Genomic DNA, 26,298 nt, shown 5'->3' with positions numbered 1-26,298 from the left:
TTCTTTACTCTTCTTGCTTTGGCACTCGGGCAGGTGTTTAGGCTCTCCAGATTCAACTTATATTACCCAATGACCAGAAATATTTTGGTAGTCTGTTTCTGCACTTGGTTGAAATTTCATAAGAACATTTTTTCCCACTCGGGGAGACAAAACAGTAACTACTTCATGTTTGCAGAACATAAAAATATTATTTCTTAGTAGGTTATCACTTATTATCGGAAAGGTGACACTTAGTTGAAAGTCCTTACTCCCTAAAATCTAAAAACCTAAAATCTGACCCTGAACCAAACCCCTTCTTTGTCTTATTTATACTTTAGTTGGCAGAGCCAACAAAACAAATACATATGTATGCACATACATACTATAATAATCTACAGTAAAGACTTTAGGTGTTTTGTCAATGTAAAGTCCAATTTGTGTCAGGAAACACTGTCTAAAGCACTTGACTTGATAACCATAGTGCCCAGGATAGCCTAGAAACGAATACAGTCATGTTTTAACAGAATAAAACCTCCACATTATTTCTCGCAGAAATTAAAATTTAAAGATAATTGGCTTTTATATTTATTAGGTTGAATCATGTGAAACTCCTGACCAGGAAAAATGGCTAGTTTTTGGGTGCCCTCTTTTATCATGGTCAATTAAGCAAGGAATAGCTTCACTGTTTTTAAAGATTTGATGTGGTTGTGGGAGGTTTTAACTATGGCATTTTGTCATGACTGGACTGAGGAGACCACCACCTCTGATGAGTTTCTTGCTTCTGAGTTTTTATGCAACGGGAGGGAGGGGTCTGTGGCTTTGCTGATCAATCAGCATCTCAGGATAGTTGGGGGAGGGGGGTCTTTAGGTACCTGGGAAAGTTATTTTGTCTTACTACAGAATTAGAATTCCAGGTCACTGAGGCAATGTAACTGGTGTTTTGGGTATTAATGAAGACTGGCCATTTTATATTTCTATTATACTAGGCTTAGGGACAGACTTGGCCACAATGAATCACTTCTATTTGCCTTCTAGTCATTAGGATGCAACTTTTTGTCTTCAAAATAATTTAGCACCAAGAAGTTACCCAGGAGACAGGCAGCAGACAAAGGTACATCTAGGTAAGGTAGGTGGACAAAAGTGGCACTCTAGAATCTGTGATTTATTGGATATAAATCTGTATCAAGGTAGGATTCCTCTTTGTACCTTAATACTTTCCAATGTTCCTGGCATTTATGTTCCTTCATACCAAGGTACTACATAGTATGGGGAAGAGAAGCAGTCCTTGTTAACTGCTGTGCTTCATTTGATAATTCTGGCCTATGAGGTCTGCCAAGTATTTTAGGAGATAACACTTTATCCTTGAACTTGTCAGGGTCTAATCCACATTAGAGGAGCAGATTTCAGAACATTAGCAAAACTGGGCTTTCTGAAATTATTTCTCTGCTGGTTGCCATGCTATTACTTGGAAGCTAGTAAAGAGGTAGAGTCACTTTTATAATGTGGACAACAGCATATATGTGTAAATATACACACTTTTTCCTTATATATATACCCCCCCACCAGCCCTGGTACACCAGACTAAACGTTTTTAATCACACTTTTTGTTTTTAATTTCGAGTCAATATAAACTGTGTTCAAAATTATATGAAAAAAATGTACAGTCTTTACTGCAGATTAAATTGTATTATGTGTGTATGTGTATGTGTGTGCATCAACCAAACCAATCATACTTTTAAAAGTAATTGAGTCAGACTTAGTCCAATGAGAAGGTAACTTCACAAGGTTGAGGGCCCCTGCCATCCACTGGCTTTTAATAATGCACGTTTCAAACATCTTCATGTGTTTGGAGTGATACATGTTCCTACAGACACACTAGACTTGATTGTTGAAACAGGGTCAGTAGAAACCATTGAAGTTTATTGGCGGTCACAATGCTTACACTGTATGCAGCAAACACCCTTACAAGTCTATCTGCAACCTGATCACGCAAGAAAGGATTCACCAAACAGTCGCCAGAGGAGAAGAAAAAATTAATAGGTTTGTTTCTGGGGGTAGAGGAGAGAAATAAAAATAAAACCTACTTGATGAGTGTCCCATGGGCAAGAGCTGAACTAGAGATGTGTACAACTAGCAGCAACAATTGTGGAAAAAGTACAAGGCAAATAGCTTTCTCCATTCATTTTCCTCTGTAGGTTAATTTTTTTAAATATTCAAAACATTTATTATGGTTTTCATTTTATAAAAATGTATATTTTTAAGGAAACGGGAGAATGTTAAATACTTCATGCTAGGCAGACCTTGTTATTAAGAACTCCTCCACTGTAGTAGCTTCCTCCAGTTCATACATTCACGAGTGCAGGGTACATATATAAATATCCACACGCACACATCCACACACACTGCCTCAAGGGCTGGGGAAGACTAAAAGTTATTGGCCACACGCAGATGGGCCATCTGGTGGACTCATCCAAATTGCTCCATAGCAAAGCAACTGGCTCAATCCCTTCTCTCAGGTCTCTGCCTTTACAGAGACCAAGAACCCCAAATCACAGACTCACATCTGACTTTTAAAAGCAAGAGGCCTCTGTCTGAGGATGAGGGTAGGCCAAGTGGGAAGAAGGGTGAAGCTAAGAACAGCAAACACTTTTAGCTGGAGGTGTATCACTGTAAGAGGCCGAGGGGCCCAGGGCAGCATCTACGGGTGAAGGGGGAGGGGTGCTCCGCATGGCTTAGAGTTCCTAATAACAAGGGTAACAGGAAGTGATAATTTGGGGGGCAAGGAAAGGGCAATAAGAAAAAATATACATTTGGAATTTTTACCTTTTTTGCCTCTACACTGTGTCACTAAATATATCTCTGCATGTTCACACATCCTCACCCAGTAAAGCTTCAGGCCACCAGAATACACATTTTTTCCTCACTCGCATACACAACCCCTCACATCAGCATTGGTGCACTAGACTCTGTAAAAATTTTTCAGTCACACTTTTTTTTTTAAACTTGAGTCAATATAAACCTTGTTCAAAATGTTATGAAAAAATGTACATGTTTTTACAAGGCAGGTTGTGGCAGGACACTGGGGGTTCTTCGCCTTTGGGTGGCCCCAGGAGAGGGGGCTGGAGTCTCACATATTTGTGTCTCTTTCTCCTCCCACCACCCTTCCCACCCCATCCCCCAAGAACCAGCAGCACCCTGCCCCCTAGTGAGTGCACTCACACCCCTATTCCCTGGGGAATCAGCTAGCTGATCTTTGCCATTTTCCCCACATCCCTGGAGGAGGGAGCCAGGATCAGCCAGGCCCTCTCCCATGTAACTGTTTGCCCCTCTGGGCCAGACCAAAAGGACGCTGCTCTGTATAGGGAGAGTCCAAGGAGATGTCAGCTCATCATATCATTGCTATTCACGCCGTAAGTGGAATTCTTCATCGAGTCGTTGACTTCTCGACGGAATGCTGACAGGTTCTGGGTGAACCTACGAGAGGATGCATGTAGGTTGGGGGAGTAAAGTGAAAGGGAAAGGTCTTCGCCTAAAACATTTCTAGCAGACAAGTGGCTACCGAGAGGCAAAACGTAGGAGTTGATTGATGGGCTCTGTTTCTAAGGTCGGTAAATACCAGTCTTAAGACTAAGGCACAGTTGGGCTAGTTTTGTGCCCCCTTCTACCTGCAACTTCATGGCAGGCCTCGGGAGCTGGTCATATGGGGGCTGAGGGCCACCTTGGGTTGACGGCAGCACAAAAGGAATCTCAGAGGCAGGAAGTGACCTTCACAAGGCAAGAGGAGGAGGCTATTTCCTTTCCTGGTGCCTGAGGCACCTATGGCACCGAGCTATGCTCTGCGGCAGGGCGGCCACTAGCCACATGTGGATGCTGTCTGAGTTATGCCCAGTGCAACTGAGGAACCGATTCAAATGAAATTAAAATGCTATATTTTAAATTAACTAAAGTAAAATTAAATTTAAATATTAATTTAGAAAAATCTCATTTAATTCGGTTACTGAAGAATTTCTAAGCGTGTCTGGAACAACTTCAGTATGGGAATCTACTTTGTCATCTGTAAATTTTATGAAATCTAAATACAAATCAAATATTTTTGATGAAAATTTAGCATCAGAATTGAGATGCCCAATAAGTACAAAATACACAGGATCTTGAAATTAGTACAATAGAAAGAATGTTAAAATACTCAATTTTAAAATACTGATTACACACTGACAACACTTTTGATACAATGGGTTAAATAAAATGTATTAAAAGAAATTTTGTTTCTTTGTATCCGTTTTCAAATGTGACTACTAGAAAATTTAAAACTACTCATGTGCCTTGCTTTTCTATTGGACAGTGCTGCTTAAATGGCCTCTGAAAGACGAGGGATCTCCCTTGTTTCAATAATGTGAAACATCACCTAGAAGTCGACTTCTTGGCAGGGCCTCCACACTCACCTGTCTCTGTTCTTCGTTAGAAGGTTTCGTTCTATGCCTTCCATCAGGTTTTCAAAACACAGATGCATTGCCTGCTGCTTTTCTGGAGGCTGGCTGTTCACGATACTGTTCCTTAGGTCAGAAAAATACTGGGGGCCAGGAGTGAGACAGCAAGGAGAGAAGGCAGGGAAAGGCAGATTAGCCCTCCATCATCTGCAAGGTCGAAAGGAGTGTACCTCTCCAACACAAATGGAGTATCTACTAAAATTGGGTGTCTTTTTTTTTTTTTTTAATTCAAGCAAGCACTTGCAGGATAATGTATTTTTATCTCACTTAAACATCAAGAATTTAAGCTTTGTAAACACTCTAAGTGTCCTATGATCCAGATTCTTTTTTTATGGGATTCTTGACTGGTGCTTTGATTTCCAAGTATATTCTCTCCCTGTAACACTTCCTCTTCCTTTACCTCTGTCTGACCTGCCACTCATGCTGACTTCAACCAGGTAAGTGATTATGTGTTGTTCAAAGTATGAGTATCATCGTGGGACATTTCTGTGTTTCTCAGTGTTCTGAACATGCACACCTACCCCCCTGCTTCTGGCTCTGGGCGTCAGTGAGCTGGCTCACTTACCTTTTCATTAAGTAGTATCAAGCCAAGTAGGGGTCTGGACATAGACCACTGGTTCCTACAATCTTCAAAGATAATGATGTTCAGCACTGTTGACAACATCTGGAAATGGAGAATCTGAGGCAGTGACCAAGTGGTGGCTACCCAAGATAATTACAGATTCCAAACAGAGTAGTATATTAGGGTGGAAGCCTTTTCTGTCTAGGGTAAACCAGACAAATATGCTATGCAGCTTCATTTTAATTTCCTATTACAAGGTAAGTTTTTCTTCTAAGACATTTTCTTTCTTGTTTTTTAAATTGGTTTGATAATTCACTTAAAAATGAGTCTTCCCAGGTCACCCTGATTTGTGGGAAATGGGATCAGTCAAGTAAATGATTATAGTGCAAAATCACTTCGCACTATAGCTCCTTGCACGTACCTCAGAGGAGACAGCTTTATAATACTTTGGGGATGTGATGGGAAAGTGAGTTATTTCACTGCTTCCTTAGAGAATAATGCAGACAAAGATGAGATATGGGAGTAACAAGCTCTATGACTGGATACTGCTAACTCATGCTCCATTTACAGCCACAGGGGAGCAAAGTCATTTCATGGAAGGACAATAGTGCTCATGGGATAAGCCGAAAGCACAGGGGTTGTTGTGACACTCAGAATTTCTATATACAATGATTACTCAGCACACTCAAAATCTAGCCCAACTTTAAGGTATAAACTTCATCTAGGCAGTATAGTCCGGTGAGATATCAGTTAGACTCATTATCTTGCTTGGTCTCCCTGCTCTCTCTCTTTTTTTAAATCCTCATCTAAGGATATCCTTTCCATTGCTTTTTCAGAGAGAGTGAAAAGGGGGAGAGAGAGAGAGAGAAAAAGAGAAACTGATGTGAGAGAGAGAGACATCGATTGGTTGCCTTCTGTGTACACCATGGGCTGGGGATCGAGCCTGCAACCGACGTATGTGCCCTTGACTGGAATCAAACCGGAGCCCCTTCAGTCTGACGGCCGACTCTCTAATCAGAGCCAAACTGGCTAGGGCGGCCTCCTCTCTCTTGAAGAGAGGTTCTTCCTCTGCAGGGCACCCCACACTGCCTGCTAACTCTCCTGTTCCTTACCTGCTGGATCATCTCTGGATGTTGCTGCATGATATGCAGGAAGCGGTCACTCTCCTGGTTCAGAGGTGTGGTCCTCTTCTTGGTGCTACGTGACAGCTGCTTGAAGAGGTATGTCACAATGTGGTCCAGGCAAGAGCAGCAGCCTGTGCATACCATGGTGTCTGAAGAAAGAAGGGTCCGGGTGGAATAGAGCAGGGATACTGAGCTGCTGATGGTGACTTGGGCAAACACGACTGACCTGAGCTAAGACCCAGAGGTACCAGTCAGACTGGGAACCATGACCAGTTCAGCCAAGGCCACTGTTCAGGATGCTTTCTGTTAACCTCTCACCCTTAACATAGGTCAAATTCTAAGTTTGAAAGTGAGTGTGTGATAATAGTATAAGTAAATATTATTGAAATTATTGACGCAATGTAGCGTGGATGTATGTCTTCTGCTTCATAAAAAATAAATGGCTCACATGTAGCAAGTACTTCTATGGTGCTAGATACTGTGCTAAGGACTTTAGATGTTGTCTCTAATTTACCCTCTCGAGAACTCCAGGAGGCAGGCATTCTGTTTTACAAACGAGTAAACTGAAGTTTGGAGATAACAATGCTAGTGATTAGAATCCAAGAAGTCTGAGTCGTGAGAGTGACTTGAGGATGGCACTAAACTCAGCTTAGTACAGTGTCTGCAGTTTGTCAGTGGGCTGCCATATCATGTTTGTCTCTGAAGCATCTCAGAGGACTGTGGTGGTGGGGGCTGAATTTCACAAAGATGACCCTGCAGCACAGCTTGTGGACAGAGCTCTGGCCTGGTGAGGCTCAGGCCAGAGGACTAAGGGATGAACCCTTAAAAGAGTAAACCATTCTGTTTCTGTTTGTGCAGAGGTCCCTCCATTTTTAAGAAGCTATAAAGCAGCCTTCAAAGCAGGGTCTGCTACCCAGCTGGACTGTCCTAGATATGGCTGTGCACCCAGCTGACAACCCAAAAGTCATTCTATGCTTTTGCAGTGTATCATGATTACTTTGCAGTTGATTTAATCTTCCTATTTATGTTTTGCTCAGCCTAATATAAAAATGTATTTTATTCTCTGAACACGTACTAAGATTGCTGAAAGGCATCCTGGAGACAAAGTGGTCGACAGGAACCAGCTGGAGCAGGATGGAAAAACTTATGGAGCTAGTTGTGTAAAGCTCTCTCATAGCTTCACTGCCTCAGGACAGAATCCAAATACTCTGATATGGCTGAAGAGCCCCCCTGTGATCTCGAAATGTGCCCCTGCCTGCCTCTCTCTCCAGCTTCATTCCTCTTCATTCTCTTGTGCATGGGTGTGCAGACATCTGGATTTCTGTTTCTTTCTTGCCACTAGGTGCTAGTACTTGTGGTTCCTGCTGCTAGGAAGCCTCCCCCGCTAACCTGGTAACACCTGTTCAGCTTTTAGGTTTACGCTTTCATACCAGTTCTTTCATCAGCTTTCCTTGACCCCATTTCTGAAATCCAGGAGTTTAGGGGTGCTTCCTGAGAGCTCCCATAGCACTCATACTTCCCACTACTGTCCTGGGTAAGTGAATACGCAGCTGTCTGTTTACGTGTGTTTCGTCCACAGATAAAAACCTCCTAATGGACAGGGAGTATGTGTTATTAATTATTGTATCCTCAGTGCCTAGCACGTGCCTGGTCCTTAGGAGGGGATCAGTAAGTATTTGCTGGATGAGAATGTGTCCATGGGTTATGTGCTCTGTTGATGGGCCAACTCCTTAAAGCAGTAATCCTTTGGATACTGGGGCAAGATTCTCTCTTTCTGTTAAGTGGTAAAAACAAACCTACCATCCCTGGTGCTTACCAAGTGCAGTAAGTCCTTCAGATATGGAAGAGAGAATGTACATGATGACATGAGGCTCCAGGCTTGCAATAAAGTTCATGTGGTCCTGCGTCAGGACTTCCAGTAGTGAATAGTAAGACTGGCTGAGCTTGGGGTAATCCTGTGGGAGAAAAGGAAAACGAAAGTCAGCTTAGGCATTGTGTACCTCAGCACGCAGGGAGCAAGATCTTACATAAAACAGCCCAGTCCCTTCAGATGGGAAAACAAAGACCTAGTTGGACTTGGCTTATAGTTCTCCAGAGAACTGTTCAATCATGGTCTCGGGCCAAGAGAAGACTGCCATGAGGGGTTGGGGCCTGCCCATGAAGCTTAAGGCTTACCAGGAGATCACTGTGGGGAATAGAGAGGAGCAGCTTGATGAAGGTCTGGAGAGCATTGTCCAGGGCATCGTCTCCATAGAGACGAAAGACTCCAAAGTTGACATAACTCCCGCTGAGAGCAGCTTTCAGCATGGAGAAGCAGATGGAGATGCCCTTGAGCTTCAGTGCATAGACCTGATCCTTTGGGACCTCTCCTAGTGTCAGGATGCGATTGCCTGAGTAGACATGTGATATAGATATGTTTATTTAACCATGTTACAATTGATAGTTTATATACCAACTCAATCCTCCTACTCCAAAGGCCCCTGATGCCAGCTGACAGTGTAATACAAACGTATGAGCGACACAGCATGCCTTGGCAGTGCTGTCCTGGCTACTGCCAGAGCTAGCCTGAGGCCACATGCATCGAGTTTGGGGATGGAGCTGGAATTCAATTCCAGGGCTATGCTCCTCTCAAGTACTTACCATACATTGTGATCATCTTGCTAGTTTCTCTGAAGAGTAAGATGCCATTGGGGGAAGACACATCAAACTGGAGTCGCTGGGATCTGAGCAGGGAACACAGGAGAGAAAGTCAGAGGATGCTGCTGAGGATGGGGTACTCTAGGCTCTCAGCTGAGTACCTTGGGTGATTCTTTGTGCACTAAGATGTGCAGATTTCCTAACCTAGTGTGAAATAAACAAGTTGACTGAAGATATTTAACCGGTGATACAGCTTTTATCTTGAAGACAAACATGCTAGATTCAAGTTCTGCTGCTCAAATTGGAAACATTTAAAGGAAACAAAAAAAAAAAATGAGGCAGTAGATAAAACTACTCTCTTAAAATTCAGTTTTGTTTGATGAAAGCAGAGCTTCAACCACTATCACTTCTTGGTGGGACTAATTCACAGCCTTTAGACATTAATCTACATTTACCTTTACAGCTTCGGTGGCAACTAAGGGAGGTGCCACTCATCGTTACTGCTTTATAAGGAGAGAAGATGGGAAGAGCCTGGGAATGCCCTAACACCAGTCAGGCAGGGAAGGCAAACATTTTAAAACCACCCGAGTTTTGAGTTCCTGACTGTTCCCTAGGCCAGAGCAACTCTTCTTTGGTTTGCTCTACAGTTTAATGAGCTTCACTGACTCTAGCTGTAAGGCCTCACGCCCAGGAGTCCTCCTTAGTTCTTCTCCCCCCCCCTCCCCCAATATGCTGATTCCATCAAGGTCTAGCTCTACAATACGCCCTGAATCCTTCCACTTTCTCTACGATCCTCTGCTGCCACTCTTGCCCCCCTACAGTCCTATTGTTCAAGTGTAGCTCAAACTGTACCTTTAAATAATGTAAATAAGATCACTTTAATTCCTTGCTTAAAATACTTCAGCAGCTTCCCACTGTAATGAGAATACACGTCCATTCTTCACTGCTGCAGTGCCAAGTCCTGTAGGATCTGGCCTCTGCCAGCCTGGCCTGCTTGACTCCACCTACCAGGGCCTCCCCCATTCACCATGCTCCCTCCAGTGGCATTTTTCTATCTCAAGGCCCAGCAAGCTCATCATTCTCAGGATTTCTGCAGTTGGTTTCTCTGTTTAGAATGCTCTTGCCATCTTTCTGCAGGGTATCCAGAATTTTTGTCATTGAGATCCTAGCTTAAATATCAACTTCTCTGATAGGCCTCCTCTGACCCCCCTCTGCTTCAATTAGACAATAATGTCTAAAGGCTGTGAATTAGTCCTTCAATTCCTTTTAGTGCCGTATTTTTTTCCTAGCCTTTTCCACTGTCTGAAATGACTGTCCATCCTTGTTTTACTGTCTGTCGTTCCCCCAGAGTGTAACATCTAAGGTCTGGCTGGCACAATAGTTTAGGAAATTGCCTGGCAAAAAGTAAATGCTCTCAAATATCTATTTTATAAGTGAATAACTCTTGACTATAAGCCCCATGGGAGGCAACATCCTCTCTGAATATCACCCACTCCCACACCAAGGTAGTTTTAAAAATTATTCTCTCAGGAGTGCCACAAGAGGCTGATAAAGATCTGGAATTCTAGTTAAGTCAGAGTGCTAGATTTTTCTTTTTCTCCATCCTGAAATTATTAGGCAAATCTAACAGTTTGGTATTTTGGAATTTGTCCTCTTTCTTTTAAAGTAAATCTTTACTGATCCAGCTGTAATTTGCCTAACAAATACCTTTCTTAAGAAAGGGTGTTCTAATGTGTCCCACATCACTCTCAGTTGTCTCCAGGAAACATGATGGGCACAGCATCATCAACAAATGTTAACGTGTATGTGTGGGCAGGGAAGTCAGAGTCCTGGCTGCCAAATTCACTTCTCATAAGAATGTATACCATGAAACTTTGTTTAAAACTCATTTCCTGCAAGTAGCCATGGCTTTGTGTGGCTGAAACACCTTTCTTTCAAACAAACAAAAATATATACACATAAACTTTTAGAGGTTTTCAAATTTTGATGGCAGCGAACCACATCATCTTCCACAATATGCCCGAAACACAAGATAAAGCAAATTCTCCTAAGGCTGTTCCAGATATAAGGGCAGTTGTGCCCTTTAAAAAATCTTCCTCCTCTTTACCTGTTATGGACTAATTCAGCCATCAGCTTGAGCACAGGTGTGGTACAGGCTGGATCATGGTACCATAGCTCAATTGCCCGCTGAAGAATTGGCATGTAGGATGGGTATCTGTAAATGAAAAGCTAAGGAAGAATTCTGAATCCAGAAAGGTACAGAATTTAAAATAATTTCTCAGCTCTGGCCAAGCACAAACTGTCAGATTACAGTTTTCTAACTTCCTGTCTCTTGCTGTGCTAATCTTGGAGTCTTTCTCACCAGAAGGTGCTAAAGTGATTGTGTGTCCTTTAACCCGATAATACATTGTCATTTACGTAATGCCTTTCTTCCTAAGAGCACAATGTATTTCGTATTGTTATTTATTCTCTTTCCACTTGTATGACAAGGAATCAGCTATTTCTGTTACATAACTTTGGAGAAATAGAGGCACTCAGATTGGAAATGATTTGTTCAAATTATGAAGTCAGTAAGGTTACACTTTATGATTCTTAGTAAAGCTGCCTTTTAAAAGTAGATTGAAATATCTCTCTTTCCTAAGTGTAGCAAAATTCATGTGCAAAAATTCCACAGTGGGATAGTTCCACAGGAATTTAAATCTGGGACTCAAAGAGAAACTGGGAAACCATGTCATTCATTTTCCAATCTCAATGGCCAGAGCAGACGGCATTATGTCATTACACCACTATGGAACGGCAGCCTGTAAGACATATATATGGGAGGTCTTCTTTGCCTCACCCCTCCCGCCCCGTCTCCTTCCCCGATGACCCCATCACTCATTCAAACTTCAGTTAAGGCTAGCTGTGATATATGCATTAGGATACATCCATTCAAACAGCATCATGAAGCTGGTCTTGGCATTGAAGGCAAAAGCTATCCCTCTCAGGTCTCTCACCAGGCCAACTAGAGTTCGCTGTAGTAGAAGGCAAAAATATGTTAAAAACAGAAGAAAAAGCAAACCTATAACCACCTAATGGGGACTTCACATATCTGTAATCAAATTCTTCCTCCTATCTTTCACCAAATACTCCTTCCCAGAAATCTTATCTTTGTGACAACATGAATGAACCTAGAGAGTATTATGTTAAGTGAAATAAGCCAGTCAGAGAAAGACAAATACCATGTGATTTCACTCATATGTGGAATCTAATGAACAAAATAGAAACAGAGGCATGGATACATGCAACAGACTGACAGCTATCAGAGGGGAGTGGGGAGTGGGACTGGATGAAAGAAGGTGAAGGGATTAACCAAAAAACAGACATACATAAAGAAAGGGGAGTGGGGACTAGGTGAGGGTGGTCGAGGGGAGGGAAACAGGGATGGAAAGAAATCTTGCTTGGGGTGGTGGGCACACGATGCAGTGTGCAGATATCTTGTTCAGTTGTACACTTGACACCTTGTGTCAAGTTTGATTTTGTGAACCAATGTCACCCCAATAAATTCAATTAAAACAAACAAACAAGCAAATATTTCTTCCCAAATATTCAGAATCAATCTCTTCCACACTAGAATGAAATATTTTCCCTTGGAAAAGTAGTTTTAGAACCTTGTTATACTATGAAAAAGGGATGGTCCCTAAAGATATTAATGTGATAAATCATGGGGGAAAAAAAGGAAAAAAAGAGATGGAAGAGCCATATATCCTGAAGGTCTGGTACCACACTTAGTGACACGATAATGCCAACAGCGCCACTGCCCCTCAAATGCAGACCCTACCAGAAGACAAAGGAGTCGACTTGGTTCCTGGACATAAGACTGATGTGTCGAATCTTGGAGCTGGAAAGTACTATAGCACACTTTTTCAGAAAAAGAGACTGAGGCCCAGAGAGGTCAAATAACTTGCCCACGTTCACACTGCTAGATGGCAAGAGGGCCAAGATTAGGACTCACAGCAACAAGACTCCAAATTCAATGCTTTCTTTTTCAATGGAACCTTTACTTGTGGTCCCTGAACAGCAATAAGACAGCTCTTAAAAGCTAAGAGAGTCATCAGTAGGCTCAAGGAGGTAACACATCTGTGTATCTTGACTCACTTGTTAAAAATGACTGTACTTCTGCTAACAGTCTGCTTTAAGCAAACAGTTCTATTCCTAAACTGAAAGCATGAGCTCAATTTTCAAGTGTAAGACACGGCCAATCTAAAAGACTTGTTACATTAGGCATAATGAAGATACGGAATAGTTGTAGTTCGTGGCCACGATGGTTCTTTTCATTACAGGCTTTGTACAGAACTAATGTGAAAGGGAAAAGGCTGATAGTCGTTGATATCCTTTAGTTATCCTTGATGCTGGCTGTCACTCCAGCCTACATTACTGAAATGTTACACACTAACTTAGCTTTGAATGATAGCCATTTCAGACCCTAAAACACTGACGTAAAGAGGAAAGACAGGTGAACCAGGTGGTGTTGCTCTCCGACTTCCCTGATGACTTGCAGATAGAAATGAAGAGGTTTTCTAAAGATGAAAAGGGAGAATTTTAGACTGTCATGTAAAACCTGGCATTTGGAGGGGCAATGCCCCTGGCCACTTGGTAGCTCTAGAATTCAGCCTCAGTGTCATTATGGATACTAAGAAACACCATACACATAGAAATAGCACAGTGTCTTCTGGTTTTGGTACAGAGATCTATCAGTAAGGAGAGCTGATGTACATGAAGTTAAAACACGAGAAAAGCAAAAATCTAAAATGACAATTCTGCCCTGGTTGGTGTGGCTCGGTTGGTTGGAGTGTCGTATCATACACCGAAAGGTCACGGGTTTGGTCCCTGGTTGGGGCCTGTACAAGAGGCAACTAATCTATGTTTCTCTTACATCAATGTTTCCCTCCCCCATTTCTTCTCTCTAAAAGTTAATGAACATATCCTGGGGTGAGAATTAAAAAAGAATAAATAAATCAAAATGTCAATTTTGAGAGCCAGGAATCAATAACTAAGGGTAACTTTAAAATTCAATATATATGGAAATTCATAAACCCTTCTAAATGACTCATGTATCAAAGAAATCTTAAAGGAAATGAGAAAATACAAAAAAACTTAATGATAATAAAAATGTTACAAAACTTGTGGATTTGGAGACCTGTTTCACAACAATGTGAACATACTTAATGTGAATAAACTATACATGTAAATTTTATATTATGTGTTTTTATACAACATAATATACCTAGAGTAAAATACCTATAGGGACATTTATAGTGTTAAATGGTTACATTAGAAAATAAGGGCTGAAAAGTTAAGTAGTTAGAACAGAATAACCCCAACAGAAATATATGAAAATAAAGATTAAAAGTAAAATGAATGAAATATAAAACACAGATAAAATAGAGCTAAAACAAAGTAAAAAAAATACAAAGACTCATGAAACTAAGCTATCTCTGGCAGGACTGATATAGAAAAAAGAGAGGAAGCACTCATAAGGAGTATTAAAAATGAAAAGGAGACATAAAGATACAATAGAGATTTATAAGGCAATACAAAAACGTAACTTTATGCTCACAGACTTAAAAACCTAGACAAAAAATCCTAGAGGCTGCTTAAGAACACACTTTAACGTAAATATAGAATTTATAAATCTATACTGGCTCTTCTATTTCAAAATCCCAGAAATCCAGATTAAATAAAAAGCTAACTTGGTGGAAAATTGATGGATCAGCGCTATTTTCTGTATTACTAGCTAACTGTGTCTCTATCATGGACTGCCCTCAACCAGAAGCTGACCAATCAGTGCTGAAGGACTCACCTTTGCCTCTTGCTCATTGAAACTATTGGTGCTAAACATCTGGGCCACAGCCTCAAATGCTGCTGTGAGTGGCAGCATGAACTGCTCATACTGATCTTCATCTTCTCCTGCAAGGGAAATAAGCAGGATGTGACCCCAGTATACACAACTCAAAGCTGTGTGTGCATGGAAAATACGACAGCATGGAAAATGAGCAGATCCGAGGGTAAATCAAAGGGCCCTTTATTACCCAAATTAGGAGTAATTTCAGAATAAAATGTATATACAGAAACAATTTTTAAACTAGAAAATGGCCGAAATCATCTTGTCCAAGAATGTTCAACATTTTTTCCACACCGAGTTATAATATCAGAGATTCATATGTATGTGAAGGTACTCTGGTATTTATTTATTTTTCCTTAAGTGAGAACTATAGTCAGCTGAGAAAGAACTGAAGCTAGTGTGTAAGCAACTAGATGAAACTCAAGGTTGAAACAGGTGCACGCAGAGGCTTTATTCACATTTTTCTTTTCCCAGTAACCTTTCACAAACCTAAAAAAAATCTTTAATGTCATTGTAGTAGAATTACATTTAAATAGCTCAAAATTATGATGATGCCATTCTGCTTCCATTATTAGTTGACCCCAAATTGCTAATATCACAGCTAGACTAGAAAGGTGCGTACACCCTCCAGGTTCATATGTGCTAATGAACTGGGAAGTAAAAGGTTTTGTTGACTGTCTTGGGTGAGTTGCACCCCTATGTGGGGTGGAGGGGTTATATGAGCAACAAGATTTATTTAGGAATCTCAGTTCCCAATTCCCTTATTTTACAGATGAAAAATAAGGATACTTTTAAAACCACTGCACATCAGCTGAAAACTTTAGGCACATACTGCTATTCTCTTCCAGTTACAGGGACCATGGTAGTGTGATATACTCTCGGTGAAATCAGACTGTTATTTCAGATAGTTTTGTTACTGTTGAAACAACAGAAAACTTCTCCCCCACACCTAGTTTTCTATCCTCAAGCAAAAATTTAGAACGACAGAAGCTTTTAGGATTTATTGCAGTACCTAAATCCACCATGAGGAGACGCCCAAGTGCTGTGTAGAAGGTAGTCCGACACCGCATGTCTGTCAGGTTGGACTGATTGTTAATACCCAAAAATGAAAAGTGCTCGCTCTATTGAAAAAGAGAAAACAAGTTAAAATGATAAAAACATGGATTAGAGGCAGAATGCAAGCCAGTAATTTTAGAACCACTGGGTTCTGTCAAGCTAATGGATACATCATCATTCCTTAAGGGTATGAGAGGGATTAAAAAAATAATTTTTTGATTTGTTATTGTTACCTACAACTTATTTATCTTAGTATGAATAACAGAAGAAGCCTTCACCATAACTCAGGCCATCTGGAGCCGAGCAGCTCTGATGACAGTTAAATGTAAGCCGGCAGTGAGGTGGGCGCCAGGACCAGTCTTTGGCTGGAGAGTAGAAGCAGAAGAGGGGCCACGATCACTCACCGTGTGATTGTTCAGCATGAACTGTACCGCACTCAGCTTCACTAGTTTCCTTACGCTACTGTATGTGAGGACAAAGGAAGAGGGTCAAGGAAAGTGTGATGCGAACCAAGAATCTTTACTGTGGAATGAAACTGTACTTTATCCTAAGTACAGCTTCTTTACTATGAATCCCATACCCAGATCATCTTATTTTTCTTAACCACTTGAGTATAACACTGTCAAGAGGGAAAAAATATATTCTCTTCTAAGCAGTATTTAACTGAGCAATGAACAGAATACCTGCACCCAACTCCACTCTGTAAGAACAATAATAAAACCCAGCAGTTTCCCCCAAGAATCATAAATACTTTAGAGCAGCTTTTCTCAATGAGGCTTCTAAGGAGAATTAAGCCCTACAGCCCTGCCTAAGTCATCCATTGTGTGTGGTGAATTAATTTTCTCTCCTATGCATTTAGGATGGTACTAGCTATAAGTAATCTTTGGGAGAACTGAGAAAAAAGTCACTCAATATTGTTACGGTTTACTTCTCTTGCAGACCCCTGGCTATGAAAGGCTGTCTTAGAGCAATTCTAACTTTACAGCAGACCCAGTCCAAGTCAGGAGGAAGCAGAGCCACTTCTATTGCAAAGCTTGTAACCAGGTTGCTTCTAGAGATAGCCAGGGATAAATCTGTAGTAAACTATTAGCTTGTGGGCTGGCTCATTTTTGGGGTGTGGAATTATTCCTGGATTCTGTGTGGGCATTGCTTTTGGCTCCTAGGAGAATGGAAGAGACTAAGTACACATAAAGCTAAATTAAAGTGGAAACAGCAGGTGGCCGTGATTTCTAGGAGGGCAGCACACGTGCACAGAAGCTGGCTTAGGAAAGGATATCCGATGGAGAGGTCATTGAGAAGCTGCAGTGTCTTGGAGGTGATTGGTTCACAGCGGCCCCAGTACTTGAGGTTGGTGATGCTGGAGGACAAAAAGAAAAAACAACACAGGAGACACTTTTGATTTGCCTGGTTTCCTTGAGGGTTGGGATTAGAAAATCACCCATCACAAATCATCACACATCTGCAGCACCAATTCACAGACATCACAACCACAAAAAATGGGTATAAAATCTCCGTACTTACATTTGGTTGACTAGAAAAATTATCCTTCAGATAATCTTCACTACTTGGTTCCAAAGCTACACTGGCCCATACCCAGGCCCTTGGAATTCTGGGGCACTCCAGGGCTGATTTCTGCAGCAAGGGTAAGAGATTTCTGCGGCAGTGATAACATGCAGACGTATGCAATTCTGCACCTGCACCATCCACTGTCAGCTGCAGAATTCTAGTAGCCCTTGCTTCTGGATTCTTGGCTGGCAGAGTCCTTTAGACCCCCTTTGCTTTTTTCATCTTAAATTATTAACCAGCTCATGGATATGAGTGTTTAGGATTGGGATGGTTGGAAGGAGGTAAAATGTCACTTTGCACACAGCCCTGGGTAATTTGGCTCCTAGTGTGTGCTTTGATAAATTGAGCTCCTAAAAAGGGAAAAATGTAAACAAAGGGGCACAACTTAAAAAAAAAACAAAAAAAGGGCCAATTAGGAGCTTCCTTCCTTCCAACTTTGAAGACAAGTCAAACAATAGCACTAGATTTTGGAGATTCAAGACTCAAAGGGTATGATGCTCCTTGAGAGGAATAAGCCTGTTTCAAAGTGGGGCTTTCCTCCCGGGGGGGCACGCCTAGTGAAAATCAGCACCAGAAGGTGAGTGCCCACTCTGGGCACCCCTGGCAGCAGGGTGATCAAGCGAGAGGCTGAGCACCAATCACTGGGAGGGAGGGCCGTTTTGCTAATGCCATGACAGGGTTTCACCTGTGATTCCAGAGGCTTTGGATGAGATTCCACATGAACAAAATTAAATCCTTGCCTGTACAAGCCTGGAATGCTCTGGGGCCGGGCCATATCTCTAAGCACAGCTTGTCACACACTCAAAATGCACAATTTTCTGACGCAAACGATCAATGCTGGAATACCAAGGCACTGGCAGCACAATGCCAAGATCACATTTTACAGTTGCAACAGGATTGCAAGGGACTCTTGCTGATGGCAAGCCAAAACACTTACATTTTCCCTATGAAGACGCTTAGGACCATGGTCTCATCATTCAAGCCCAGAACTTCTGAGAGTCGGCGGTATAGCTGGTGGTGTGTTTAGAGAAGAGAAAGTAACCGGAAAATATGGATTAGAAAAATCACATCCCTGTACTGTTTCTGTCCTCATTCAGGGGGTAAGATGTGGGAAGAAAACGGACAATGATGCTGAGAAAGTCTTTATGGAAGTGATAAGCTAGTCTCTAACTATTTACTACACACTAGACAGAGGTTGAACTATCTTACAGTCCCCCTCAACCCTGAATTTACAGAGAGATTGTCAAAACCTTCTGCTGCTCTGAACATCAATTCATGAACAGAGACTGGGTGATGACAATTCTGGGAACATCAACAGGTATTTTGATTGGCCACTTGTTAAGTACATGGAGCACTGGAGAAATGGGCCCACTCTTTTGACGAGTCTCCCCAAATTCTAGACTATGAAGAGACAGTTGGACTATTCTGATACGTAAAATCTGGAGAGTGTATCTGAACTGTTACTAGCAATTTCCCTTGAACAGCAATTCCACAAGCAGAAGGGAGAACCAATGGAGCCAACAGAGAGTCTGTTACCTTAGAGGATTTTTGCACCTGGTCCCCAATGTAGATCTTACGAAACTGTTCAAAAAAGCTCAGCATGGCCAGTTCTAGCTTCTCATTGCCCGCCTGAGCCAAGCGAGAATCTGTTAGGTTCATCAACTGGAGCACCCTAGAGGAAGAAGAGCAATGGTTCTCTCAACAGCAGGATATCCCAGTCATTCTAGAAATAGTCAGACATGTCTCCTCTCCTTCCCATCCTATCTGAAAGGCATTCTCTGCACACTGTAAGTGCTGTGCAGGGAACAAAGTCTCCATTTCTGCCCCACAGGAACCACAGCTAAGGAATAAAGAGGAATGACTAGTTAGATGTTTAAAACTTCCAGTCCACTGAGACTGTAGAATGAGGCAGAGCTTTTAATCAGCTTAAAGACAGTGGGGGGAAAAACACACCTGGTACTACAGTAACTGTCTTCCCTGAAACTTCTGTGAGAACTTGAGTAAAGCAATTTACTTTCTGAGTCCCTGTTCCTCATCTATAAAATGAGGATTGGATGAAATCAGTGGTTCTCAATCTTTTTTCTCACAAAGCCATGAAAGAAATGAAGACACATGAAGGACGATGGTCACAGGTGGTGACACTTCCAGGGACCAAGAGCACATATGCTACCCGTGACTGCATCCCTTTCCCTGCACCCCCCCAAAAGAAAGCATACTGGAATGCAAGTGTGTGCATGCTGAATGCATAAGAATAATGTTATTACAAGTGAGTCATCTGACATTTTGATATTGTGAGAACAGGTAAACTATGTGTGACATGTCATGAGTGAATTGTACTCAGCTATTGTGCTGTAACCCTCAACTTAAGAACTGGTATAGAAGACACTGTCTAAACTCAGTTTACATTGTGACACACACAGTGTCACACCAGGCTGCAAATTCAAAGAAGCATTAGATGTCATCTTTAGCAAATCTTTGTTCAACTCTCCAAAAAATGCCAGTGTGACATGCTGTGAAGACTTCTGTCAGGATTAAGGAAACTAAGGTGCAGTGGGCATCTGACAAACAAAATGGAGGCAGAAAGAGACAAATGAGGATTTTCAGAATATGAGTAAGGATTATGCATTAAAATATTTGGCGACGAATAAATTCTAAGGCACCCTGCTATAGTGTGTTTATCTCTCTGAGAGCATCAGAAAGTTTAGAACCCTTCAGGGTAGCAGTTCTCTGAAAGGCCACAAAACCATTTTCATAAAAATGCTAAAACATTATTTGCCCTTTCACTGACTTCTCACATGAGGGTGCAATGTGGTTTCCTCGAGGCTACAAGATGCATGCTATCACAACAGACTGAATGAAGAAGCAGGTCTGAGAATCCAGCTGGCTTCTCTGCCAGACATTAGAACAAAGCCACTTCTCATTAGTTTTTTTAAAAAATAGTTATTAAAAATATTTTTTATGTTGAGATGTAATTGGGCTTACTGTTATTTTAAAACGAATCATAAAAAAATTTCTCAGTTTTATTTCTAATACAATAAACATTGACAAATGTATCTCACATTAAATGAAGGCTCTTTGAAGTCCTCGAGGTTTGAGAACCTTTGCTGTAGGGTATTAAAATAGTCTATCTTTTTATTTCTAGGTTTGGTAAATGTTTATAAATTACTAAATGCTTATTTATAGGTTTTAATAATACAAGAATCGCACAGATACAAAATAACTTGAAACCCTGTAGGTGGAAAATTATATGGTCAAGAGATCTGAAAGGTTGTAGAAACTGTAATTCTGTCTTTGGGGGTGTTGGAAGAACCACAGCTTCCTATTAGACTTACTCTGGTATGGCAAAAGCAGTCCATATTTTATTAGGTGTGAGGTATTGTCCTTAAACAGAACTAAAAGCTACCCCTCAGTCCAGTTTTCCTAATTCTGCATCCATCAATTCTTTGCTGGATTATTACAGGTTTTTTTAAAGTAAGGATGGTAGGCAGAGTTCTTGTACGTATAAAAGATTTGAGTTGGACCTGTAACAGTCTTTCATCCTCATGGGCAATCAGCTTCATGAGATATATTCTATAAATGGGGAGAAAAGCATTAACAGAAGCATGTCAAGTTCCTGTGGTCTCAGAATCCAGGAGGGGGTGTGGGTGAGGGCGGGGTCACAGCAGTGAAACTGGAAGTCCCTGCGGGAGCACTTACCGACAGACAAGCTCGCCATCCATAGCATCTTGCTCATCGGTGCTGGCAAAAGAGACCCGACCACCAATCACTGCACCAATGATGTAAACAAGCCATGTCAGCCTTCCTGTAACAGGAAGAAGATCCATTAGTGTCACCTCCAGTGATAATTTCATGAAGAAATCCCTCACTGTAAGGATCATTTCTTATTAGGAGCTTCCTTTAACTTAACAACACTATGGAGAAGCCATAAAGTCTTACTTTTTTTAGAGTATAGCTACTACTCTGCTCTGGTAAGGGTGATGCCAAGGGGAAAATGTATCAGATAACCACGGTTCCCCTATCAGATAAGGCCATGATTTTTAGAGTACAGTATCTTCTTAAAGGTAAACACAACCACTGCAGATGATTTCAGTTACTCTTCCTAGTCCCCTGTGGCATTTAACAAATACTCCTTTATGTATACAGAGGTAACTGATGATGGAAGAATCCTTTTGAGGGGAAGGTAGGATAGAGGTGGCAATGAGTGAAAGGGTACTGAGATTATCTCCTTAAAGGCCCAGTCCACTGTCCACTCACCCTCCTGCACTGCAATGTCCATTGGGCTTGCGCTGGCACTCTGCAGAAGCTCCTGATAGGACTGGGCCGACTGGTCAAACAACTGCACAAGGAGCGCACACGTCTTCTCATATTCACAACGCCCGATTGTAGATAGCTGATCCAACTGCTGCTGGACCAGACCCGTATCCTCCAGAGGATCTTCCAGTCCATCTCTACTCCCAAGGGAAGAAATATGCCTATTGATTTCCCTATCTGAGCAGTTCTTTCTTTTTTATTTTACCCACTGTTTCCAACAGTACAGGCCCATATCTCAATACTACTTCTAACCAAGGAAGGAATATAAAAAAAATTGGAAGGCAGACATCTTCAACCTAAGCACCAGTTTCCCTTAGGAATATTTTGCTTGTTGGTGTCCAATCTTTCAATCTGAATTTCCAGTCCTTAACATTTGTTGGCCTTGATCCCCTCATTCCTATGTTTCTCCACCCCAGAGCTCTGGCTTCTTAGCCTCTCACTTGTTCTCGACCATAGTAAACTTTGGGATGACATGTATCCTGTCTCCTAAGTGAGGTCATTGTGACCACACTCAGAAATCTTCAGGTTTTAAGGAGGCAATATGGTGCTTCAGCTATGTGATATGAACCCTAAATGGGCTGAGTGGTATGTCAAATAAAATATTCCCATAGCAAAATGTATAAATATTATGAATAGTCATACCAAGTTGAATTTAAAAAGACTACCAAGAGTCTCATATCAGTGCATATCAAGTTTTGATGCCAAACGAATTTTGGTGCCAAACTTAGGAGAAAATTTAGTTGTTACATCTTGGATTTCAGAATTACAGATGGGGTCCTATGGGTTTATACCAGGTCTTGCCTTATCTAATGGTTTGTAAATTTGAAAATCTTGTCATATTACAAGCTCTCTGTCTACTGTTACATCCCAGTATGATAATCCAGCAGCAGCACTAGCACCACCACAACTAGCAGTTCATAGTTGCGTGTCTACTGTGGTCCACACAGTGGGCCAGGACATAGTAATATCCTTGCCCAAGAGTATACAGCTATTAACTAGCTTTCTGGGCCCAGAGCCAACAAATGTAACCACTCCCCAACATGGTCTCACTGAAACCAGCTGACTCCTCAGAAACAGAAACTATGCAGCTAATAAAACAATGCCTCCCAGTGGACTTCAGAAATACTCAAATTTTGAAATGATTCAAGTCATAAACAGCTGAGACAATGAACTGTTATGACAATTAAATGCACTCTAAGCAAATTAAAAATCCAACTTAAAAAACAACCCCGATCTTCAGAGTCCAAGTAAATTCTCCTGAGAAATAGCTGAATGTAAAAATATACAAGAGTAGTCTTAAAAGTTCTCACTACAAGAAAAAAAAAAGTAACTATGTATAGTGATGGATGTTAACCGGACTTATTATGATCATCTTGCAATATGTACAAATACTGAATCACTATGTTGTACATTTGAAAGTAACAGAATGCTATGTCAATTATACCTTGATCAAAAAAAAGGTTAAATGAGGTCTTAAGGGTGGGGGCTCTAATCCAATAGGACTGGAGTTCTTAGAAGAAGAAACAACACAGATATATCTGTGTGCACACATAGAGAAAAGGCCATGTAGAAGGTGGCCATCTGCAAGCCAAGAAGAAAGGCCTCACCAGAAACCAGCCCTGTTGGCACCTTGATTTCAGACTTCTAGCCTCCAAAACTGTGTGAAAAATAAATGTTTGCTGTTTAAGCCTCCCCACCTCCAAAAACAACCCCCCCAAAAACCCAAACAAGAAAGGTACCTAAAACAAAGAATAACTTAACTTCACATAGGTCATTTTTGAAAGGGTCTGACGTTTCTTTAACTATAGGTTTCTGGTACAGTTAACAGTTAGGGTAGACAGAAAATTGTGTTAATGTAATGCAATCAGTGATCAGTTGCCTTTGGTGACTTCAGGCAGGTATCTTCTAGTACACTCTGAATTGTGTAATCCCTTTTGTCTACTTAATATTTTAGTAGTTCACATTAAGGACCTATAACTTACACGTTATAATTCTTATCATCTATAGTCTATAAATGTTTCTCTCTTGTTTAAGGAAAATCAGTTGCAAGGACAAACATCGTACTTTGTATTCAAAGATACTGCTACCGATGGCAATAGGACATGAATAGGATGTTAAAGACTGTTCTTTCAGATTTTATGCTATTCTGCTGACATAAAAAATGACTATTAACAGTATTAGCTCCAATAAGACTCATATCAAATACATTTTTAACATATCTTAACACCAGGCTACTGGGAGAAGGCTGTCCCAATGCTCTTACCTCAGTATGATGTGCACAGATTCCAAACGGGATGTGATGTAGGCTTTGGTGACTTCAGGTGTGTAAGTTTCCAGCATGTGGGGCTCTGTAGCTTTCACATATGGCACAGAGGCTGCCAGCCGCTGCCATAGGCTCAGGAGATAGTGCACACTATTTGGGGCAAATTCCCAGTGCTAAGGAAAATCAAAAGAACAGGAGGCATATTTCTTGTTTTTGTACACAATACACTAGTCCCATGTCACTTGACACAAAGGATAAAGACTTTTTCTGTGTATGGCAACTAGTCTAATGTGTTTATTTGTATTTCAGAGATTAAGCATCTAATAAGAGCTGTTCTATGTTAGATGAGTAAACCTTACCACAAGGAAAACCTTGCATAAGTGGTTCTCAAACATTGTATGCATGAGACTCACTTAGAGAACATGTTAGAAATAGAGATGCCAGGGCTCCACCCTGAACCTAGTGAACCAGAAATTATGGAGGTAATAACCAAGCACTGGTCTTTTTCATCAAGCTCCCTAGGTGATTTTGATGCAAGCCATAAAGTTTGAGAACCAGTGCCCTATATTACATGACTAAGAAAGAGAGGGCGCTGACTCTCTCTTTACTCTTCTGTCTGGCTCCCTGTTCCAATCTTTTGCGGGGAGGTGGGGGGGGGGGGGGGGTTTGATTCTGAGGGGATTCTCTCTGCCTTGCATCTAAGTATTATCCTGGTAATTCCCACATGTTCTTCTCCCAATATTCCTTGCACTTTTGTAATACACATGAGTAGACTATAATAGTAACTGCTCTGCAAGGTTACCCTACATGTACTTATATTCGCTTTTGCCAAGAAAAAAAAAATCTTAGAAGGGTAAAACCAGTGAGCAAGAGAAGAGGTTCCAATGTTTAGGAAGAAAGAGCCAAGCTATCAAAGACAAACCTGTAGGCTGGTCACTGTGAAGTTAGCTATCAATCGGATGACCTCAGGGTAGTTTTCCACCTTTACTAATTCTCCCAGTTGATAGTTACTCTTCAGTCGGGCCAGTAGTCTGCAAAACTCATGGTAATTGTTTGGGTCTGATAAACTCTGGTGATGGCACAGGAGGAAAATAAAATGTAAAATGTGATTCACTATACTTCCGAATGACATTTGGAATGGCAATGAGGGGAGAGGGGAATCGACTTTAATTTCTGAGATGCAAGTCATCATTCAGAAGGACACAACTGTATGTTTAAAAACAGTTTTTTAAAAAGCATGGTCACATCGCTTATCTCATGTGTTCATAATAATCACCTTGTGGCATTAGCCTGAACTGAAAGAGCCTGAAATGGAAGCCCAGAAGGCTCACACTATAGGCCTAGGGTTGTAAAGCTGATAAATGAATGGCACATAAGGTGCACAATCTAAGATGTAACTGGTCTGTTTGCTTCCATCAATTAAAGGAAAGATAATGAAATTTTCATCTTCACATCTGTCAAATTTATCAGGTATATAATTAAACCATAGCAGCAAAGTTATATAAATATTTTATATATTTTGTATCATCATGGCTATAATAAATTTAGCTATTCCTATATTTATATATTTTATTAAATTCTTATGTCAAATGTTTGATTTGTTTGCATGTTCTACCAGCACATTTGTTTCCTTATATATGTCTTCCGCTATTAGCATGAGAGGGCAGACTTTGTTTTATGCACCACCGTATCCCTGGCACACAGTAGGTATTTCGTAAAATTTGTTGAATGAATGGATTACGAACTGATTTTATGATATTTCTTAGTGTAGAGAAGTGATACTTTTAAAAAAGTAGGTGTTTACAACATCTTTGGGACAGAAAAAGACAAAAAGGACAACTGAGTTATGGAATGAATATTTGAATGAGAAATCTCTCCTTTCCCACCTAAAAGCAGTTCTATACACTTAAATAAACAATGTACATTCAAAAAAATGGAAACAAACAAAAACAAATTTAAAATTTTAATTTCTTGGGGAAAAATAACTATAGCTTTATCCTTATTTTCCTGTACAAAGTGATCCTTTCCATGACTTGTGCATTACTGAAGCTAGAGGATACAAGCTCCTCTTTTAGGCAAACCTTCTCAAGAATTTTCTACAAATACAGATTCACTTAAATCTTTTGAACAGACTGAGCTGTTTTCTGGGATTTCCTCTAGGTGTGGCCTCTAGATGCTTTTCCTTCTGACTCATAACAGGTGCATGGTGCATGCGCACACACACACTCATATATATATCATATATATTCAAGTAAAAACAAATCCTCAAATCTTACCTGTGGATTTTCCAGTATTCGTTTAACACCATCGACAAGATGAGAGAGGAACTTGGCCCTCTCTGCATTGTTAAACAGAGATCTTCTAACTGAGGCAATCTGTACTAAGCAGGATAATACCTAAAAACAGGGGACAACCAAAACACAACTGAT

At 41.0% G+C, this 26,298-nt stretch overlaps 1 protein-coding gene across 2 annotated transcripts in view; it reads right to left on the bottom strand.

Moving 5' to 3' along the window:
• Positions 1-1,878: 1,878 nt before the first annotated feature.
• XPO7 (exportin 7) overlaps positions 1,879-26,298 on the bottom strand; it is a 76,892-nt gene continuing 52,472 nt past the window's right edge. For both annotated transcript variants that reach the window (XM_081136884.1, XM_081136883.1), the window contains exons 9-28: positions 26,146-26,265; positions 24,792-24,938; positions 23,870-24,042; positions 21,550-21,743; positions 20,992-21,097; positions 18,832-18,967; positions 18,233-18,306; positions 17,006-17,086; positions 16,134-16,197; positions 15,686-15,794; positions 14,632-14,738; positions 11,715-11,803; positions 10,897-11,004; positions 8,793-8,875; positions 8,328-8,542; positions 7,969-8,107; positions 6,141-6,301; positions 5,032-5,130; positions 4,422-4,549; positions 1,879-3,453 (exon numbers count right to left, since the gene is read on the bottom strand). In XM_081136884.1, coding sequence (XP_080993010.1) covers positions 3,360-3,453; positions 4,422-4,549; positions 5,032-5,130; positions 6,141-6,301; positions 7,969-8,107; positions 8,328-8,542; positions 8,793-8,875; positions 10,897-11,004; positions 11,715-11,803; positions 14,632-14,738; positions 15,686-15,794; positions 16,134-16,197; positions 17,006-17,086; positions 18,233-18,306; positions 18,832-18,967; positions 20,992-21,097; positions 21,550-21,743; positions 23,870-24,042; positions 24,792-24,938; positions 26,146-26,265 — 2,427 coding nt within the window. In that variant the 3' untranslated portion in view covers positions 1,879-3,359. The remainder of the gene's footprint in view (positions 3,454-4,421; positions 4,550-5,031; positions 5,131-6,140; positions 6,302-7,968; positions 8,108-8,327; positions 8,543-8,792; positions 8,876-10,896; positions 11,005-11,714; positions 11,804-14,631; positions 14,739-15,685; positions 15,795-16,133; positions 16,198-17,005; positions 17,087-18,232; positions 18,307-18,831; positions 18,968-20,991; positions 21,098-21,549; positions 21,744-23,869; positions 24,043-24,791; positions 24,939-26,145; positions 26,266-26,298) is intronic.

The sequence above is a fragment of the Miniopterus schreibersii genome, assembly GCF_964146895.1.
Source record: "Miniopterus schreibersii genome assembly, chromosome: 4".
Lineage (NCBI taxonomy): Eukaryota > Metazoa > Chordata > Mammalia > Chiroptera > Miniopteridae > Miniopterus > Miniopterus schreibersii.
Note: the sequence above shows the minus strand (reverse complement) of the source record. Positions and strands in the feature narration are given on the sequence as shown.